At 35.1% G+C, this 17,510-nt stretch overlaps 1 protein-coding gene across 1 annotated transcript in view; it reads right to left on the minus strand.

Annotated features, from left to right (window-relative positions):
* The window catches only part of LOC111059310 (centromere protein S-like), a 38,387-nt gene extending 21,110 nt beyond the window's left edge, over positions 1–17,277 (minus strand). Inside the window, exons 1-2 of the mRNA XM_039421361.1 lie at positions 17,027–17,277; positions 11,356–11,525 (exon numbers count right to left, since the gene is read on the minus strand). Coding sequence (XP_039277295.1) covers positions 11,356–11,525; positions 17,027–17,062 — 206 coding nt within the window. The 5' untranslated portion in view covers positions 17,063–17,277. The remainder of the gene's footprint in view (positions 1–11,355; positions 11,526–17,026) is intronic.
* Positions 17,278–17,510: the final 233 nt, after the last annotated feature.

A 17,510-nucleotide genomic window follows, 5' to 3' on the forward strand; every position in this document is an offset into this window, starting at 1 on the left:
CCCTCATGTTGTTCAAGAGGTTGAACGTGATAGCCCCAAGGTTAATGTTTGGTGTGCGTTGGCTGCATATGGCATTATCGGCCCGTTCTTTTTTGCCGAGCCTACCGAGACTAGTGCTTTGTATCTTGACATGCTACAAGAGTATGCAGTACCACAAATCGAATATCGACAGCCAAATGTTTACTACCAACAAGATGGGGCACCTCCACATTGGGGTCTACATGTTCGAAATTACCTGGATGAACAATTTCCTGAACGTTGGATTGGCCGCGATGGACCGATTTCCTGGCCTCCTTGATCCCCTGATATTACACCACTCGATTTCTTCCTTTGGGGATTTGTCAAAAATAAGGTGTATGCAACGAAGCTACGTAATATTGACAAACTAAAATGAAGAATTGTAGCTGTAATTCAGGACATCGCTCCAGAAATAATCAACAATGTATGGCATGAAATTGAATATCATCTAGATATTTTACGTGCTACAAAAGGTGCTCATGTAGAAATTTGTTGAAATTTTCATGTGTTCTAAATAAAACTATTTGAAATTGGCTTTTCAATAAATCAATATTCATGTAAGTACACTCAATTGTTATTTTTTTATTCACCTATGAAATGTGTTCAATAATTTATGCTCACCCTGTATAATGTGACACACCTTTAGCTATATTCTTATTAGCAATTTCATTTGATTTATTCACATATAAGGAAGAATAAAGCTTTGGTCTCAAACCTGATAATTTTGTTATTATTAGTGAACACATTTCATCCTTCATGACACAGAGTTTCCTGTAATTGGTTAAACTATAACATTTGTGGGTGGGAGGGTATCCACTCGTATCAAATAAATGTGAATTATTTCTCATATCCTCGAAAAAATCATCTGTTTCTATATGATAAAGGAAAGAATCTGTGTCAGACATGAGTATTTTCACCCTTTGGTAATCATACATTTGGAGAATCTTATTATAATGAAAGTCATACATAACTAGTTTGCTCAAATCTAGAACTGTAAACCCACAATAAATTGGTCGGTTCAATACAATATCATACTTTTTCAACTCCACTCCAATCACATTTGCATTAAACATATTCCACCGCTTTACATTTGGGCATGATAATACTCTTTCTAATCACTTCTCATCTGTAATCAATCTATTTCTAACATGTTCAATTAATTTCCCATGAATCGAGTTCGTAAGATTCTTGTACTGTGTTGATTCAAATACGTTTTTACTCTCCTGACGATGTTTTGTGTTGAGGTCAATATATTCTTTCAACCAAGCAGATTGGCTAAAAGTGATAATACAATGAATTTTTGTTAATTCCATTCCCAGTGTCAAATATAGTTTCAAATTTCGGTAATGTAATACATAATTCTTTCAACAATCCAGTGTGGCTAGAAGCTTGGTTGACACTCTCTGTGTGCATTGATTGTTGGTTCTTTGATATTTAGAAAATAGCTCTACAGGTGGTAAAACTTTTATTGGGGCAAGAGGGTAATTGTTGTGTTTATCATGAAGATGAGAGGGGTAATTTAAATCCACATCTAGGACATAGCCTGTTTTAGCATCATCTGGAATGTTAAATACATTGAAGGAAGATATTTCTGTCTCCATCAACCACCTGAAACCACCATATGGCAGATAATTCGTCATACAGAAACCATACAAGCCGTTCACATCAAGGTAGCAACAATAGGATGTAGGTTTTCCGCTATCATATTCATCATTCATGTAGGGGTTGTTGGCTTCCGCATATCTGTTTGGAATCACAGATAAACCACCTCGTATTGATGATTCAAAGAGAAGGTGCATACATGGATCAGTCAATAATTCTAATTTAACTTTAGTTTTATATAGCATAGCCTGAAATGAGTAATGAGCTAATGATAAAAATTGAGCTACATCAAGACCGTAATTTTTATAGAAGATATATCTTGAATTTTCAAATACATCTGATAAGCAGAGGATGTCTCTCAAAAGATAATTATCATGATAATCACCAAAAGTTTTCATAGAACAAGCCCTCCAAACCTCTTGTGCATGTTTATAATCAACTTCATCTAAAGCTTTCTCAGTTAGACTGTTATAAAAATGTTCCATAGATGGCAACCAGTTTTCATTGAATTTATGGGGTCCATCAATATAAGAATATGGATATACCCCTTTTCTTAAAAATAGTTTCTGTTGTGACTGATCCTTGAAAATTGAACACAGTCTTTTAAATTTTGTTCTATAGTCATCACAATCAGCTAGATTCTTCACTAAAGTATCTAATGAAGTATTTAAAAATTGTAAACTGTCTATGGATCTAATATGACCTAAACTGATTGTTAAAAATTTGTCACTGCTATTAGCAATGCATCTCAATTTATTGTTATTGAAAGCTAAAGCTTGTATTAAAAAATGACTATCATACCCTCTAAAATTATGGAATACACAAGGAATGAAAGTAGGTTTCTTAGCATTAAGTTTACATGTTGTATGAACAGCTTTTTCAAAACGACCAGTAGCATGATTGTGATCCTTCACCTTAATATTGGCAGGTGTAAAAGGTTTTTGACAAGATCCGCATGTTTGTGCATTATCAAACATAGATTGTTCTTCTTCTGTTAAGTCAAACATGGGCGTTTCTACAATCAAATCCTTGTAGAGTTCATCACCAATATTAGTAACATGTTTCAAGAATTTTCCAATAATATTTTCACCTACAAAGTTTGCTCTATACAAATATGGACCCATATAAATCTCTCTATTCTCATTCAGAACAACAAAAGCATAGCTGCAAGCAATATGTCTGGCACATTTTTCAGTATAAGACCTCGATCTTTGTGACTCACCCTCACCGGAGCTATATCTCTGACTTCTTCTACTTCTTCCTCTTCTTCTTCTTCCTCTTCTTCTTCTTCATTATTTATTGGTATTATAAAAGACTCAAAATCCGCATATATTATATACTTACAGTTTTTTGTAAATGTATAGTTTGTAAACTCAAGAATGTTCTTCCCAAGCTTTGGAAGACTGACTTTCTGTTCACCAAATTTGCTACAAATTTCAATGTGTTTTTGTAAATTTAACTTGCCATCAATATTAGTTCTCTTATTTGATGTAAACCGGTGAAAACAGAAAGGACATATATGAACAGATTTTCTACCATTTGTTAAATGAAATAAAAGATGGCTAAGCCCATTTTTATTCTGACTTGTGTTTATAAGAACGTAATGCGAATGGTTTGGGTAAGATTCTCTAAATAGCAGAAGCAAATGTACATTATACTCTCTCTCTCTCTCTGTGTGTAGTCACATGGTATGGGAAAAATTTCTTACGGGCGCTGTCATAGGCGATGACAGTTATGCTTATGTTTGGGTTTAATCCTTCAAATTTTAAAATATCACGTGAAGAAATTGGAAATTTTATAGAATTGGTTCTAAGTTCACTTTTAAATTGTTTCAAGTATTGAACATTCAAATTACTACATCTATAATGAAAATAAGCCAAGATGCTCCAAAGAAAACAATATGAATCATTATTTTTAATGTTTATCAGAACTCTCTTGTTGACAAGTTCTGGTGGTGTTTCTATATATGTTGAATCACCACCATAAATGGGATTATATTTTATAAAATTGACATCTAAATTTAAAATACAATTCACCACCCAACCAGAACCATGAGAAACAAATCGCTCCAAACCTGTATTTGACTTACTAGATGCTAAATCAAGTTGATGTATTAATTCATCGGTATTTTGATTTATATTAATAATATTATAAGATGCACTATGAAATGTTGCAATTGTCTCCACGTTCATAGTCTGTTCTTGACCATCCAATGTTGGCGGTAAAGGTGCTATTTTTATCAGATGAACTTTTACAGCAATAAACCAATGTATGTTCCCATCAGAAATCACTGAATCATTGATTAAAATGTTGAATATTGTTTCTTTCAAAGTTGTTAAAATCAACTGTATATCCAACTGGGTTTCAATGAATGAAAATCTATATTTAACAACATTTCCATTAATAGCTGTAGTTTTTCTAATATATATTCCATAATAGTCTTATAATAAATAATAATCAGATCTCACCAGTCTAGTGTTTTCTATTGTTGAGTGTTTGCTCTTGATGGGAATCCCTTGATAATACCTTGTCTAGTATAATCAAAGTTTGCTGTAAGATGACTCCCTGATGTAGTGATCAAAAGTTCACTGTTCTCTGCAAATGTGTGATGTTCTTTGATAATCACTATTGCTGATGGGATGATGCTTGCTTTGATTGGTAAAGTTGGAATTTGTTGTTTGTAAAATAAGGTGATATCCTGGAACAGTACAAGAATAATACTGTGAACTATTTGTCTTATACATAATAATGTATTGAGAATGATAGTAAAGTTAAAGAATTGTCAGATGATAGTAAATGGTTGAATTCAAGTTTAAAGTATTCAATCTTATCTGAAGTGTATGAATTCTTATATATTGTAATTGAGGAATATGGATGTAGCAATGATCATCATATAATTACAATCACAGATAGTAATCAATTGTGGGAGGTTATTTTTGATCTAGTTGAGTAGAAATGTATTAGGGAAGGTTAAAGTTAGTGTTGTATTTAGCCTTTCAGTTACATCATGTCTGTGGACAGGTTTGGACATGTTTCACATGGTAAAAGTAATGAGATAGATGCTAAGGAATATTTAGAAAATCAGTTATGTGAGCATAAGTTAACGGTTCTAACAAGATCTGACTTTGATAATGAAAAGGCGGATTTGGTAACATACAAAGATAGTTTGAAGAAACAATAGGAAAAACTTAAAAATAGTTTTCTCCACTCCAATTGTGGATCAGTATATTATGAACCATTGCAGAGAGAGAATGGAGAGAGGTGTACGGAGGGTTTCAGAAAGTTTGATATGGTTAATTATATTCAATTGCAGTTTTTGGATTGTGATATTATTACATTCGACTTATAGTTCATCAAAAGGAAACTATACTATCATTTTGACAGTGTTCAATTCATGTTTGGATAATGATAATTAAACCTATACTTAAAAAGAGTGAACATCAATTCTACATAACAAAAAAATAATAATATTGTTCTAATGACTCTCAATCAGAGTGTACAAAATTTTTTTCACTTGAGAAGGAAATTGTAAATTCAAATCAATTATCACGAACAGAGCGGGTTATCTTGAATAATAATAATTACACCTATGCTTTTAGAAAAATTGATAAAAATTCTACATTACAAAAAGAGGAAATGGTAAATTCAGTTGAAAAGGACAATTTAGATTCAGATGCATATTCAAATCATCTATCACAAACAGAGCAGGATAGTACATTTTTTATATTTGTTTCCTGTTTAAAATCAGCTCTGAATTATAATTACAATAACTCATTGGAACTTGAAACAAGAAAGTGGTTATATAGTTTAAATTCCTTACATTATAATGTTTGCAGTTTTTATAAATCTTATAGAATATTAGATAATTGTGTAAGCGATTCCTTCAGCAATAGCATTTTGTTTGATTTGATAAATACAACTAAATTATTATGTCGGTACAGTTTATGACAGTACTGTCAGAGACAAGACAATAAATCTTATGCTTAACCTTTATCTATGGTACTGTCTATAACCAATAACTGATTCTGCAACAGTTTGGAATCTCCGCCGCTAGATGGAGGCACTCACCGGATAAAGCATCAATAACTTTGAAATAGCAGACTACCTCAGGTAGGAAGTGGTTGATAGTGGGCATGTGCTTGGGACTATGACTATGATGAGGGGGAACTGGTTTAGCTCTTGAGGGAACTGGTTTAGTTCCCCTTGCCCCTCTGGGGGAGGGGGGGTTGCCGCTTAGAGCCGGTCCCCGGGGGGGGGGGGGGGTTGTTGGCCTTGGCGCTGGTCCCCGGGTCCTGGGGGCAAGGCCACGCCTATATGCTGTTCCTGCAACAACTCACTACTTGTATTACTCGGTCATGATCTATTGTCTAATCATTCAGGTCTGTTTATGTCTTTTGATGGAACAAAAGACCCACTAAAAGTATGTGGTATTGCTGCTGCTCAAGTCAAACCTGCTTCACTGTTTCAGCACATTACTCCAAACACCAAACCCATTGCTGTAAAATCAAGACGTTACAATCAAACTGACATGGAATTCATTACTCAAGAGATAGATAAACTATTAAAAGAAGGTATCATAGAGCCAAGTGACTCCCCATGGAGAGCTCAAGTGCTTGTAACATCCAATGACAATCATAAAAAGCGTATGGTGATAGATTACTCTCAGATGATTAACAGATTTACTCCACTGGACACATACCCCCTACCAAATATAGAAGAAGTAGTTGAAAAGGTTGCTAGATATTCTGTATTTAGTACTATTGATCTTCAAATTGCTTATCACCAGATACCAATCAGGAATTGTGGCTTTTGAAGCAGCTGGCCGTCTCTATCAGTTTAAATATATACCTTTTGGAATGACAAACGGGGTTGCTGCCTTCCAATGAATGATTGATGATATCATTCAAAAGGAGAATCTCTCAAGTACGTTTGCCTATCTCGATGATGTTACTATTTATGGAACTGCAACAGAAGAGCATGATAGAAACTTAAAAAACTTTATGAATGCTGTGCACAAATACAAATTGACAATAAATATAGAAAAAAGCTCTTTCGCAAAATCAGAAATTAATCTCCTTGGCTATATTATCAAGGACAAGACTATCCGCCCAGATCCTAACAGACTAGAATCACTGAAATCCTTCCCCCCGCCAACGAATGCAGCTTCAATGAAAAGAGTACTTGATATGTTCTCTCACTATTCAAAATTTATTCCCAATTTCTATACAGCAAAAGAACAGCATCATCCAGCAATAGAAAAAGAAGCTTGTACCATAGTTGAAGCCATCCGTAAATGGTGCCACTTTCTTCTAATGTGACAGACCAAAGATCAGGCTCTTTCATATTTTCCAAACATCACCAGAGTAAAATTAAAAATGAAAAACTCTCCTGTTTCACATATGACATCACCTACCGCCCTGGAAAAGAGAATGTAACAGCAGATGCTTTATCCTGAATGTGCACTAACATAACAAATAGAATACAAAACCTCCAGAGATACCATGAAACACTCTGTCATCCAGGTATAGCCAGATTTTATCACTGGATAAAAAGTAAAAATCTGCCATTCTCCCTTGATGAAGTACGACAGGTCTTAAATCAATGCAGAGTGTGTGCTGAAATTGAACCAAAATTCTACAGCCACAAAGGAACTCTGATCAAAGCTACATCACCATTTGAACGCCTCAACTTGGACTTCAAGGGCCCAATACCTTCAAAAACCAGGAATCATTACATTCTGACAGTGATTGATGAATACTCTAGGTACCCTCTAGCTATACCTTGCCCTGATATGTCTTCCACAACTGTTATTAAGAACTGGAAAGTATATTTTTTATGTTTGGAACACCAGCTTATATTCACTCAGACCAAGGACCATCTTTCATGTCTCAGGAACTCAAGAGCTACTTAACAATGAATGGGATTGCTTGCAGCAGAACAACACCCTATAAGCCAAGAGGGAATGGGCAAGCTGAAAGATACAATGGGATGATATGGAAAACAGTTCAATTGACTCAAAAATCTAGAAAACTGGCAATCACACACTGGGAGGACTGCCTACAAGAAGCACTCCATGTGATCAGGTCCCTACTATGTACATCCACCAATGAAACTCCACACAAAAGAATATTCTGGTTTCCTAGACAAACAGGAAATGGCAGATCAACTCCATCTTGGCTCATCTCACCAGGACCCGTATTACTCAGAAAGCATGTGAGAACATCAAAGTATGGCCCGCTTGTTGAAGAGGTTACACTGCTTCAAGGAAATGGTGAATACGCTCATGTACAATTTCCAGATGGGAGAGAAAAGACAGTGTCTATGAGGGATCTAGCTCCCACTGTGCCCATAGCCAGCTCGGAAGAAGTAGGAGAACCACCATCATTCCCAGATCCTTCCAGAGTTCAAGAGCCAGAGTAGGAATCAAAGTTGGAAGGGTATTCCGGAATTGTATCCCCAGACATCCAAGGAATGGAAAGTCTGCATTCAGTTCAAGAGCCTGATGTTAGTGAAGCTAATGGCAATCGAAGAAGCACAAGGACAAAAAAGCTTCCAACTTATTTAAAGGACTATGAACATTCATTCTCCTTGGTGGAGTGAATGTGATGATATTGATCATATGATCTATAATCATATGCTCCAGTTACTAGGAAAATCAAATGCATGTTTTATTTAAGTTGTCATTAATGTTTGATAAAGCCTTGTTAATACATCAAAAGGTTTCTCTTTCATTTTAAAATAGTTGAAGTAGCCTATACCGAAATAGCCTAATTGCAAAATGCAGAATTAGCAATAATCAAACAAGACTAATAATAAAGAATTAAACAGGATTGATAACTGCAAATGTTCAAACAGAACATGCATGAATTGCTTACAAATAACTGAAAAAACAATTCTCAAGAGCAGTTTGACTAAGCAAATATAACTCAAAAAGTGAAGTAGAGTTGACTACAAAAATAAATGAATTCCTAACCTGGAAGGTAAAAACTCAATAAGCACAGTATTAATTTACAAAGTAGGTGATACAAAATACTTAGCTATGAAAACAATGTAAGAGCTGAGGTCTCGGTAATGGTATGGGGCCTCCAAAGAAGAGTGAGCTTCCAATAGCTCAAATAAGCCAGAATCAAGGTCCCGGTTTGGTCTAGGGCCATCAAAGACAGCATGAGCTTCCAGTAGCTCGAATAGACCAGAGTCAAGGTCCCGGTTTGGTCTAGGGCCTTCAAAGACAGTGTGAGCTTCTAGTAGCTCAAATGGACACATCAGGAGAGAAACAAGATGCCATGTTGTTTGGAATGCCAATGAAACAGCAGCCAGTTGATGAGGAAGATTTTTCAATGAATGTTCTGGTGGAGATATTTCCCAAGTTTTGGAAATATCAGTTGCAATACTTATGATGCAATTCACAATTGAGAGTCACACTGATAAGTGAGATTGGCAATATATCACAATAATTGTGAATAGAATGAATGAAGGGAAAAAACTTTCAGTCCCATAAAATTGCAAACACGGAACTATTAACAAACTTAGCACTCGACATATAACAAGAGTCTACAACATGTAAAAACAAATTTAAACTTGTAGAAAGATGCAGTAACACACAAGTGGCCATTTTGAGTATGATGCAGTAGAAATGAAAATATGTAAACTGAAACAAGTATTCAAATCTTGAAAAACTAATAATAGTTCCACAGAACCAGTCGAGATTATCCAACAATTGAAATAAACAAACAGGGCAAGGTGAAATTATTTTCACGAGAGATGAGAGTTCAAATGTAACTTACAAATTGTACAAGAAGGCATACACACACACACACACACACACACACACACACACACACACACACACACACACACACACACACACACACACACACACACACACACACACACACACACACACACACACACACACACACACACACACACACACACACACACACACACACACACGTTCAAGAACACATTGAAAAGTTAGAAATGGAATAGTAAATGAACTAATTGTCCGAATTTTACAGTTGATGGCTCCAAAGAACTGATGAAATGTCTCCAAAAAATAAAACAAGCAAACAGTGAGGTGAAAACTATTTTCACGAATGAAGCAGAATAGATGGAGACACACAAAGATTTGATGCAAAACATGAAACTGCTACACAAAGGGGAAGAAGGAAGCAAGCAGCTGCTACCTTGATCATGGAGTCACCAATAAAATTGATGTTCACAAAGATGTAAAAATATCTGGAAGCTGAACAACAAATTGACAAATACAATAATAAAATGACAAAAGGCTTCAGAACATATCGAAAACTAAAACAAAGTTAATTAAAATATACAAAGAAATGCCTGAAATCAGTTCAGCAGTGGCCCACTAGCACTCCAGCAGCAAAGATACAAACTAATGACTACCGCACAAAGAACATGACAATTCAAAAAACTAAAATCACAAAAGAGATTGTTTGAAGATGGGGAATAGTTTTAAAAGAGGCAATAAACAATGAAAAGGCTTCTACTGATCATGACAAGTATGATGTAAGCTCAATCACATCATCCCAACTGGAGGGGAAGGATGAGCTTCTCAGACCACTGCTCAAACAAGGACAGCCATTCATGCAAAACTTCTTGGGAGTGTTGAGGCTTTTGACCCTGAAAAGTTTTGGAGGGGCAAAAAAGAAAAAAACCCAAGAAACCAGAGATGGGTGAAACTCCAGGCACAAATGTGGGTCAAGACGCTGAGTTGAGCATGGCCGGGCACCCTAGAGATAGTTTAGCATCCCCTCCCTCAGGGGAAGGACCTACAATAAGGCCAGGAGTGGAACTCACGTAGGTCACAAGTTTGTGGTTGGAGAGACCAAACCTCACCACTGCTCAAAGAAGGACGTTCACTCAGGCAAAACTTCTTGGGAGAGGTGAGGCTTTTGGCCCTGCAAAGTTTTGGAGGGGCAAAAAGAAAAAAACCCAAGAGACCAGAGATAGGTGAAACTCCAGGCACAAAAATGTGGGTAAGAGGCTGAGTCAAGCGTAGCCAGGTGCCCTAGAGGCAACTTGGCGACCTTTTCTCATTGGAAGGACCTTCAAAGAAGGTTAGGAGTGGAAGTCACATAGGTCACGAGAACCAATCAGTCTGAAGAGACTGCCAAGCATATCACACTGGATAGCAACAAGCAATCTTCTTGTAAAGGACACAATAAGCCTAACTAACATACTACTTGGGAACACAATAAGCATTGGTTGATGTGTGGGGTTGTTTGAACCTTTGAATCCTAAAAAAAAAAAATAATAATTGAGATAGGATTGAATTTGAAAACAATGAGTTAAACCTCTCATGAAATAGCCCAAGAATTTCTATTCTGTAGCGATATAGTTAACAAATGATTTGAAGGTCTGTTAAAATTATTGGTCAATGACTGGAAATCCATTGAAGCCGGTCAACATTCTGAAATGTGATGAAATTCACTCTAGCGATATAGATTAACAAATGATTTGAAGGTATGTTAAAATGATTGATCAATGATTGGAAAGCCAGTCAAAATGATTCAAAGTGAAGAATTTGCATCACTTCCAGTTAAGGAAATTAAAAATATTACTGAATTTCAATTATGACACAATAACTCAGAAGCAAATTTCATTAGCAAGATTATTTCAAGATCTATGTCAGCTCCTGAATGAATGTTTCAGAAAGTATAAGTCATATTCAAGATTCAAACAATAATTTATGCATATTAGAGAAAAACTTACTTTGCAAATAACTCTAGATCAAGAGAAAAAGATTCAAGCTTTTTCCAAATTAATTCCGAAATTAACTCATTTGCATCCTTGGAGAAACTAAATTCTCCAACAACCGAATTATCCTGACCAGTCTGATGACATATCTTCGACACTGTATGATACAATGATAGTTTCAATTTCTGGAAGAAAATAATAAAAAGGTTATGAGAATTTCACAAAATAAATATCGCATTGGGGATTTGTACAAAAAACAGACGAAATATTAGGAACACATTATTCACATTTGAAAAGTTGGATGTTCCATTTTTGGTTCTCTTTTTTCCAAATTTTCCATTTTGTTTACTGCAAATACATATACAGAGTGAAAAGTGAAATATTGTTCCCGAAAATAGTTATTTGTGCAACTAGTGTGCAAAGTGACAGTTTGCTGCACTGAAAGAAACGTTTACACCCAAGCCATAGGCGAGTGCAGCAGAGGGACTTTGCACACATATTTCACATTAAATTTTTCCTCCAGTTACCATTGAATATGAAAAGTGGGTAATTATGGATAAAATGATGGCTGAAATCCATCAAATGTTTGTGTGTGTGACAATAACAACCTTAATTCATTTAAAAATTAATAATCCAATTGAAGTTGAAAATTCTCAGCCAAAGTTCTTATTTTTATTCATTCAAGAATCAGAAAAAATACAGATAAAACAAAAAATTCGCATTCAAAATACACGCCAACAGCTGGTTGGGATGTCTGCAAGATGGCTGAACCGACAAGCGCATGACCTAGCAGGAAGAATTGTACCTGACTTTGTTTCATCCAGCTAAAAATAGTATTCAGATATTTAGACTTATGGTTAACTAAAATTACCGAAAAATACTATAAGTAAACTAAAAAATATTTATAAAATAACATAGACAACAGAAAATATTTTATTGTAGTATATTCTAATGTTATTTTATTAATTTTATTGACATGGATTTCGAACGGTAATTATTTAACCTGAAAATTCAAATTTCATAATGTGTTTGCTACATTTCTCATTGCTTGGAGTTGAAATAATTATTACTGTCAATAGAAAATAAACATTATTTATTATTAAATGATGAGAAGTTATTATTTAATTATGATTTAGATAAACATAATTATTGTTTTGGATTTCTAGATTGAGATTTTATCATAAATATGTAGCCATACAGCCATTGATTCTTATCTAACCACATACATTGTTACCAACTTAATTTTTATTTTCCTGCACTGGTGCTCCATATAACATACTAACTATTTTGCATTGTCATGCTGCAAATCTGGAGTACGCGAAGTAATACTTTGCACACTAGAGCGGAAAAGTGATTCTTTGCAGCCTGCAATCAGTGCAGAAATGGCCACTTTTCAAGGTATCTGTGGGAAAATGTATGTTCCAAGTTTTAGAAGTTGAATAAATAATGGAACAAGTGATCGAAATGAGATGATTCTCTCGAACATCATTGTTTGGTTAATTTAAAACACTTTGGTGGTAGAACCAATCCGATATCTCTCACAATAATTGAATAACAAGCGATATGAAAATTTCTGTCAATAATGACCGCCATCTTGTATTTTTCAGTGATGTCGAATATTTTTGTTGTTTCCATAATCAATATTCTTATTTGTCTTGTAACAAAGAGATTGAGACCATTTGCATGTCTCTATCTTAAAGTAGTCATGAAAAAATCGATTTTATAGTTCTAGCTTGTTACCTCATGCATATGGAAAAACACACCAGAAATCATGCAGGGTTTTCTTTGGAGGGCGCTGGAGAACTCATTTTTTGATGTACAGCGCATGAAGATATATTGTTCCAAAGTTGAAAAAAGCTCTAAATTTCATAGATTTAAAATTTCCCTGTATCTCTGCACAAAAAACGTTGTAATGGAATATAATTTGTACAAATTTGGAAAAAAAGTTTTTATGGGCTTTTGAAGGTTATAACTAAAAAAATATGCATGTTAGAGGAAACGTTTATAGAACAACAATTGTAGAGGAATATTTTAAAAATATTTTTGTTTAAAAAACTGGTTAAATATCTTGAACGGTTATTGAAATACAAGCAGTATAGCAAAACCATGAAAATTTTGGCAGCTATTTTGTTTCTGAGGTGTTTGCCTGTGATTTCGACTTATCATCATCACGATCCTTATTATGCTACAGTAATGAAGAAATTGAGACATCTTCTACGGCTGATACTCAAAAATGACCATGGAATGACATTTGCGCCCAGACTAATTGTCATACTCTAGGTTATTATAATAAAAATCAGCTTCTTCACATTTAAACCAATGTTCAGATATACATAACAGTAAACGGTTTTTTATAACGTGTTATAAATTGTATTTAGATCTGATACACTGAACATTAATATTATCATTTATAAGAAGGTTATTTTCCTTTGAAGCTGATGAAATTTCTACTTTTGCTTTTGCTATTAATTTTCTTAGGAAATCTGTAGTTAGCCACTAATATTCCATCAGGCCAAAAGGAGGGTTGGAAATTTTTTCTCAATCAATCAATCATTTATTTTCTTTCCAAGTATACCATTAGTTTCAAAATAATCAATTAACTGAATTAGTACACACTTTTCAAATATTTTAGATAGGGCAGGTTGGATGGCCAAAGGTCTGTAGTTGAGAGGATCAGATGGATCTCCTTTCTTATAAGCTGGTATTACTTTTGATATTTTTAATTTGTTTGGGTACACTCCAGTTATAATTGAGGCATTGATTACGTGCAAAAGAGGTTTGATGAGTGATGACTTAGCATCCTTGATTATTTTTTATTGGTATGTCATCATAGCCGGCTGACCACTTTGGTTTTATCGAATCTATTATTTTACTTAAGTCCTTCTCTTCAATTGTATTACATCTAAATGATAATTTTGTAACTTTTTCATTTTCCTCATCTGTTATGGAGCCATACCCCAGGGAGGGGCTGGAAATGTTGAGCTCCTGGCAACCTGAAGCCAGAGAATCGCTGCATGTTAGTCCCCCATCACCAATGCCGCCGAGATTCTCTGTAAAATGCGACCCCCGACCCATTATTGGAGTCAAAGTTGAAGACGTATCTTGTTGGTGCATGCACGCTCCTCTCTCAATGCAATCCATGCCTTGTGTGACAATATCTCTCCAACAGATGCAAGTCAAGGATGTTGACATGACTATTGTGTGCTGCAAACTTCCTGATTATAAAATTGTATTCCTGGATAATTTCATTCTCCAAGCCATCCTCTCTCAAATCAAACCTTTGTGGAATCGTTGCAAGTATCAAATTGGTATGATTCAATGCCGCTATATGTTTTTCCAGGTTAGTTGTGAATTTCATGAACACTTTTCGGTCTCGACAATAAGTGCTCGGATTTATATTGTTTGTACCTCCTATCACAATAATATAATCATCTACAGTATAAGTGTCAATGTCATTCTTATTCAGAACTGAGGACATGACTACTTCAAAAGGCGCACCTGACTGTAAATGATTGAAAATATTATACTTTCTCTTAAGTCCATCATTAAAATGTTCCAAATATGAAAACAGGTCACGTCCTTGGCTGTCACATGTCACTGTTAGCTTTGGCCGTTCACTATCAGCAATAAAATTTTCATATTTCTTAGTTTTGTTAACACAAATTTGTTTTGTGAGGAGTTCATCGATCTGGTCTTTGAGATTTGATACAATATCCTTCAATTCATAATTTTCTTGCATTACAGAATTTATTCTGTCATAATTTTTCATTATCTCAAGTTCAATTTCTTGAATCTCCCTGTGAAGGGTATTATTATTTTCATTCAAAATCTTGATTGTTTCTTCTCGAATAGTAATGATATCCAAGCTATCACAATCTGGCTTGCATTTCTTGGTGGTCAATCCGTAATAAGATTCGGTTTGCGTACTTATACTTTGAGAATGTGCATTCTGATCGAATTTAAATTCTACATCATCTCGAACTATAGAGATACCGATATCTTTAATGTCCTTGATGTCCTCGATGAGTGCATCTCGATGATAAAGCAACTCATCTATGTGTGCTATCAGTTCATCCTTTTCCTTGAGAATTAAGTCGTCTGTCTGACACTCTGCATCATTCAACTCTTATCTTCTGTTCTCAATTCTTATCTTCTGCAACTCCTCCCAATTTGAAGGATTTATAATACAAATACTTGGATTTCACTTCCTTACAATACACTGGTTTGGATCTGAACTGTGCAATAAAAGACTCAACATGTTCCTGAGAAACATGAGGAGCCAGCTTAGGAACAAAGAGCCACTCCCTGTTTTTAACAGATTTGACTCTGCAACTATCCAATCATACTAATTTTGTTGGTAGTAGATAATGGCCGATGTGTGCCTAAAATTTTAATATGTCCTTGATTGCATTTCACAATAACTTATCATTTGAACTCACACAGCTATTCCTGATATGTTTAGATACTTTATTATACTGTGTTTAGATAATTTGTGACGGATGCTTTCTTGGTCAATAACTTATCATTTGAACTCACACGGCTATTCCTGATATGTTTAGATACTTTATTATACTGTGTTTAGATAATTTGTGATGGAGGCTTTCTTGGTCATGATGTACCTCACCCTCTTCCACTGTTATACGTATTACCTACTGTCTACGTGGGGTCATTCAGCAAAGGTTGTGGATGTACTGAAGCTGCAAAAACTGCCCGGATAATGACTCCAAAAGATCATCTTGCACACTACAAGCCCCTTTTTGTTAGGCTGGGTATTTTGACAGTTGTCAGCCACTTCATTCTATTTTATCAGTTGTACATAAAAAAATCATGACTTAAAAACCCGGTCAGATGTGCAACACTACAACACCAGGCATCAAGAACTGATTCCCAGAATGCGCCTACAGAGACTGCATTTATGCTACAGGCTACATGAGCTCAGCACTATGCTTCTCCAACAAGATACCTGCAAGGGTGAAGCAGTTGGAATTGGGTGCATTTGAGAGTGGTAACCGAATGCTTCAGGGTCAGGACCTATTAAAGTGTTCGAGTGTTTCTGGGCGAAGACTTGAATCAGATTTTGACCTGTTAGCCATGCATGTAGTATGTTTTATTGTTGATAGGTTGGATCGCACACACTACTATCTTGATCATAGGCCTAATCATGTTTCAAGTAATTAATTTTCTTGTATTTTATGACGCCATCGATCCCACAAGTGTGGGTAAAGTATGAAGAAGAAGGTATAGGGCCTAATATTAATTTTGCTTTAGGCCGTTGGCGTTTGGCTACTTTACTACTCCATTTTATAATGTTCTTGACTAAAGTAATGCAGTTTGAGGTCTCCGGGTGTGTGATGTTATATTCTAAATTTACAATAAAATTCTTATCCAAATGGGGAAAATTCATTCAAAATTAGTTCGACCTCAATTTTCTGTGTTAAAAATAAATCAACATTGTCAGACGCAATAATGTCACAAAATATATTTCAGCAATTTCTAAGCTAGAGTGTAAAGTTAGGTCGGTTTTATCACAAAGCGATTTGTGATCTTGATTTTCAAGCTTCGAGTTTGCTGTTTACCGCTGACACTACAACTGTTTGTCCTGAAAATGGAACAAAAGCAAACTACAGTAGGCTAAAGCCCAAAACCTTTTTGAGTAAGCAAAAGAAAGGCAGACGAGCACACTTACCTCTTCAGTAGTCAACAGATCTGGATTATCAATCATATTGTAATTGTAAGTGATAGGATTAACTTGAACAAAAACAAAAAGGTTTTGGAAAGGTAGGCTAATAATTCAATTGCCGTATCTACAGAAAAACATAAATAAAAAAAACCTACAATACAACAACAGCGTAGGCCTAAAATTGGGGAGTGCACTAGACGTAGAGATTACACGATCATTTACAGTAGCCTACAACAACCGCGGACCGCGGTGGCAGTGATTCAACAAACACAATCAACTGATTCTTCAGGAGCTTCTCTTTGTCTCAGAAACAGAGTAACGGCCAGCAACAGTCACAGTTATAACATAGTTATTCAAAAGTATTCTTTGAGTATCTATAGTGAGGTCCACGTTATAATGGTAATGTACGATTTGCAAATGTGAAAGAGTTAGGGGTTAGGTTTTATTTAGGTTACATTTAATAATGTTTTTTTAGGATAGGTTAGGTTTT

The sequence above is a fragment of the Nilaparvata lugens genome, chromosome 1 (genome assembly GCF_014356525.2).
Source record: "Nilaparvata lugens isolate BPH chromosome 1, ASM1435652v1, whole genome shotgun sequence".
Taxonomy (NCBI): domain Eukaryota; kingdom Metazoa; phylum Arthropoda; class Insecta; order Hemiptera; family Delphacidae; genus Nilaparvata; species Nilaparvata lugens.